Here is a 5,211-nt window from a genome sequence, read left to right on the forward strand (position 1 = left end):
ACAGAATAGTCTTTACATTTAAACAAAATCTTGTAACATACATTTTTTTGTGTGACAGCAGAACCCTTTTATAAAATGAAATTTTCCACTGGAACCCCAATATAAAAAATAGATTTTAAAAAAAGAGCTCTGGTTGGCATGAGGTCACATGGGCCCTAAGCTCTGCCTGATGAGCCTTTCTCCTCCAGCAGCCATTGGGCTTGTCTCAAGAACTCCTAGGGGATCACTCGAGCCCAGTAGTTTGAGGTTGCACTGAGCTATGATGATGCCACTGAACTCTAGCCCAGGCAACAGAGCGACACCCTATCACCAAAAACAAACAAACAAACAAAAAAAGACCTAGGGCCCTGAGAAACACAGTTTAAAGTTTTTAAAGTTTTTTATTTAAGTGATATCAGTGACCAAAGTTATATGAAATTTAATCCTTTTTGGTTGCTATGTGCTTACAATTCTAAATTTGGATTTGGATATCATAGATCATTTGGGTGTATTTCTGACTAGGTACCCTTAGTATATTATAGACCATTTTGATTTTCAAATGTATTATAATTGAAATATTCCTCACTTTAAGTAACTTGCCAGAGAGAAATAATTTTGATTACCTATTGCTTTATAAAATTGCAAATTCTTAAAAGAAGACTATTGTATTCATCTTCTTATTACCATTACCTTGACAGTGATAAGTGAGTGAATGGATCTGAAGCTTTGAGTCAACAAATAAAAAATTTAAGCCTACTCTTTTTAGCATTTCAAATCTCAAAAGTAAAATTAAATCAGCTACTTTATGTTCTTGGTTTTTTTTTGTTGTTCAGGATGTACATTTTTGGTGGATGGGTTCCACATAAGGGGGAAAATACTGAGACTTCACCTCATGATTGTGAATGGAGATGTACCAGTTCATTTTCTTACCTAAACCTGGGTGAGTCTTTTAAGAGTTACTCATTGAAATAAAATTATTAGCAAAAAAACTTCAGTTATTTTGTTGTTTAAGAACAACAGATTAGTCATGGACATGTCTGTCTTTTTAGATACAGCAGAATGGACCACCCTAGTATCAGATTCTCAGGAAGATAAAAAAAATTCAAGACCAAGACCAAGAGCTGGACACTGTGCTGTTGCAATTGGCACACGTTTGTATTTTTGGAGTGGAAGAGATGGTTACAAAAAAGCACTGAATAGTCAAGTTTGCTGCAAGGATCTTTGGTATCTTGATACTGGTAGGTAAGAGTATTTAACAAATAAAACTGTTTTTTTTAGGTAAATACTCAAATAACGTCTGTATTTTGACACTTACAGTAAATGCCACTGCCTCTCTTTCCCATAATTAAAAATGAATGGAAGAAATGATATATGTAGATACTCCTCACTCCAGATGAGTATATTAATTCCCCTCTCTTTGAGTATAGACTGGATTTAGTGTAGACTGCTTTGCAAACAGTAGAGTATGGAAAAGGAAAAATAGTAGCTTTACAGTGGAGAAACCTGGCAAGCACCACCTTAATCAAATGATCAAGGTTAATGTCACTAGTGATGTCATGTTGATATCATTTATCCGCCTGATATCATGTAATAAGTAGGTACTTCACTTCTGTGGTACTCTTCTCAAAAATCCATAACCCCAGTCTAATCATGAGAAAATATACAAACCCACATGGAGGGATATTCTAGATATTATACAGAATATGTGAGCAGTACTCTTCAAAAGTTTCAAAGTGATGAAAAACAAGGAAAAACTAAGAAGTAGTCACAAATTGGAGGAGACTAAGGAGACGTGACTACTAAATGCAGTGTGGATTCTGGATTGGATACTAGTAAAAAAACCATTAATTAAAAAACTGGTGAAATCTGAGTAGTCTGTAGTTTAGTTAATAGTATTGTACCAATGGTAATTTCTTAGTTTTAATGAATTTGTTAATATTGGGGGAAGCTGGGGAAGAGAGAAAGCTAGGGTTATGTCTTATGGTAACACTACTATCTTTGCAACTTTTCTGCAAATCTGAAATTCTCCCATAATAAAAAGTTTTTTAAAAAAAGTACTAGAGCACCAAAAATTTTTTAATGTGAAATTCACATCCATTTTCATTAAATATTTATTGATTGACAGCTGTGTAGCAGGAATTGTTCTAAATGCTAAGAATATAGCAATGAAGAAGACTGATAATGTCCCTGCTCTCAAAGAACTTATATTCTGAGAGGGCGGGGAGATAACAAGCAGTAATCAAACAAACAAAATAAGTTGAGTTTCTGGTGAGCACGTGAAGACATGAGATAGTGATGGGAGGTACTGGGAATGGAAGGTGGTGGCTGCTGCACAGTGGGTAGTCAGAAAAGGCCTTTCTGATAAAATGACATATGTGATGTGATCCAAATGGTGAGCAGGAGCTACACATGTAAATGGCTGGGGAAACCACTGCAGGAAGAGCAAACAGCAAGTATGAGTATTCGCTGAGAAGGGAATACTTGGCGTGTCTGTGAGCAGATTTGAGCTGAATAAACAAAGAGGAGAGTGTAGAAATGCAGGTTAGAGAGGTGACCACAGGTCAGATCATGAGGGCCTTGAACATGGTAGAGTTTAAATTATTTTTAAAGTACAGTGGTAAGTTATGTGTAAGTTTGAAGGAGAGATGTGACATGATCTGATGTACTTTGGAATGGTCACTGGCAGTTGTATGGAAGATAAATTGCACACAGGAAGTCAAGTTAGAGGCTCTTGCAGTAGTCAAAGAAGTGTCTTAGACTACAGTGGTGACAATGGAGAAGAGGAGGAATGGATAAATTCAGGATATATTTTGGAGTTCTTATTGGCAGAACTGGCTGATAAATTGAGTGTGGCAGGGGACAGAAAGGGAAGAAAAGAGGGTGAAATTTTTAGCATGAATAATTTACTGAGATGGGGAAGACTAAGGGAAAACAGCCTTGTGGAGAGAGTTAAGAGTTCCATTTAGACCATGCTAACTTTGAAATAAGATCAAGTAGGCAGTTGAATGAATAAACAAATCTGGAGGCCAGTAGAGAAATTAGATCTGGAGATGTAATATGTGATGTTATATGAGAAAAACAGATTATAAAACATACCTGATGATGCCACTGAACTCTAGCCCAGGCAACAGAGTGACACCCTATCACCAAAAACAAACAAACAAAAAAAGACCTAGGGCCCTGAGAAACACAGTTTAAAGTTTTCTCACCTTTGACTATCTTCTACACAATGTCCTCTTATTTAACACATTAACTGCCATTTGCGTTGTATTTAACTCATGCTAGTTTTGAGCCTGGGCCTCATGAACCATATGTAACTCATGTCTCTTCACCTTGGGAGCCATAAGAACTAATTTTCAAGTTGCATGTAACTCATGCACAGAAAACAATAAAAAATAACAAATTTTTCATTAAATTAAAAAGAATCATTTTGTTCTTGAAGTTTTTATTCTATTTTCATAATAAAACACCGTGGCCCCAAGGAAAAATTTTTTTCCTAGTGTGGCAGTCAATGTATTAAAATGGTAAGATCCCAGCCAGGTGCAGTGGCTCATGCCTGTAATCCTAGCACTCTGGGAGGCCGAGGCCGGAGGATTGCTTGAACTCAGGAGTTCAAGACCAGCCTGAGCAAGAGCGAGACCCCGTATCTACTAAAAATAGAAAATTAGCCGGGCATGGTCGTGTGCCTGTAGTCCCAGCTACTTGGGAGGCTGAGGCAAGAGCATTGCTTGAGCCCAGGAGTTTGAGGTTGCAGTGAGCTATGATCACGCCACTATACTCTAACAGGACGATAGAGCAAGACTCTGTCTTAAAATAAATAAATAGATAGATAGATAGTAAAATCCCTAATATTGTTCTTAATTCAAAATTAGTGGCACCCTAAGCTCACTTCTCCATTAGAAATAAAGTCATCTCTAAGTATTCATGGAGGATCAGTTCCAGAACCTCCCCTCAATACCAAAATCCATGGATGCTCAAGTCCCTAATATAAAATAGCATAGTTATTTGCACATCCTCCTGTATTCTTTAAATCATGTCTAGATTACTTGTAATAGCTAATACAATGTAAATACCGAGTAAATAGTTGTTATACTATATTGTTTAGGGAATGATGATAAGAAAAAAAAGTTAGTACATGTCCAGTATAGACTCGATTTTTTTTTTTTCTGAATATTTTCAATCCATGGTGGGTTGAATCCACAGACAAGGGAACCACCAATACAGAGAGTTAACTGTACTAATATTCAAGTGTAAGTAGATTTCTGATTGGCAATTTATGTCAGCTGGAAATGTTTATTTTAAGATGAAGTTCAAATAACTTAAAATATTTTTCCTTCATTTTGACAAGTCTTTGTTTTATTTTTAAAAATTATGAAGTTGTAATTTGCTGTTGTTAAATTGCTAATACAATTATTTTTACTTTTAGAAACCATGTCATGGTCAAAACCAGAAACCAAAGGGACAGTGCCACTTCCACGAAGCCTTCATACAGCTAGTCTTATAGGAAACAAGTATGGTATTTTTTGTATTTTGATGCTTTTTGAAAACCAACTTGAGAGAGATGCACACAAAGAAAAGTCATGCTACTAGTTTCTTGGGAATAGATTATTAAACTTAACAAAGTTTGTGCTTACTAAAGCAAAAATAATGTGTCCATGGAAGCTAAAATACTTAGTGTGCCATTTTCACACTATCTTTTTTACTTTACATTCCTCACAATATTAGTTTGTTGGAAATAAATTATTAAACTTAGCAAAGTTTGTGCTTACTAAAGGCAACATAATTTGTCTATGAAAGCTAAAATACTTAGTGTGCCATTTTCCTTTCATGCTATCTCTTGACTTCTTTACATTCCTCACAATGCCTTATACAAAGTAGGCATTACATAAATGTAAGGCACGGTGTTGTCAAACTAATCTGTCATCTGTCAACAGATTTGGCACACCTACCTCACTATTTCTTTCTACATATATTTGGTACTGCTTGATTTGTATCAGGCACATACTTGTAATGATTAGGCTTTTAGGTGACAATGTAGAGTTATGGTTAGAATACAGACTCTGTAACCAGATAGCTTGGATTCAAGTCTCAGCTTTGGTGCTTGTCCTGTATGACCTGGGGCAAGTAAACTTAATTTTTCTGTACCTCAGTTTTCTCAAGTATACAGTGGGGATTAAAGTAAAACTTACTTTACAAGGTTATAATGAAGAGTAAATGGATTAGTACATATAA

General features: G+C 35.7%; 1 protein-coding gene across 1 annotated transcript in view; it reads left to right on the plus strand.

Annotated features, from left to right (window-relative positions):
• Window positions 1-5,211, plus strand: part of HCFC2 (host cell factor C2) — a 57,828-nt gene that overhangs the window by 11,795 nt on the left and 40,822 nt on the right. The window contains exons 5-7 of the mRNA XM_012650250.1: window positions 477-501; window positions 813-919; window positions 1,029-1,217. Of these exons, the coding sequence (XP_012505704.1) occupies window positions 477-501; window positions 813-919; window positions 1,029-1,217 (321 nt within the window). The remainder of the gene's footprint in view (window positions 1-476; window positions 502-812; window positions 920-1,028; window positions 1,218-5,211) is intronic.

The sequence above is a fragment of the Propithecus coquereli genome, unplaced genomic scaffold (assembly GCF_000956105.1).
Source record: "Propithecus coquereli isolate 6110/MARCELLA unplaced genomic scaffold, Pcoq_1.0 Scaffold316, whole genome shotgun sequence".
Classification (NCBI taxonomy): Eukaryota; Metazoa; Chordata; class Mammalia; order Primates; family Indriidae; genus Propithecus; species Propithecus coquereli.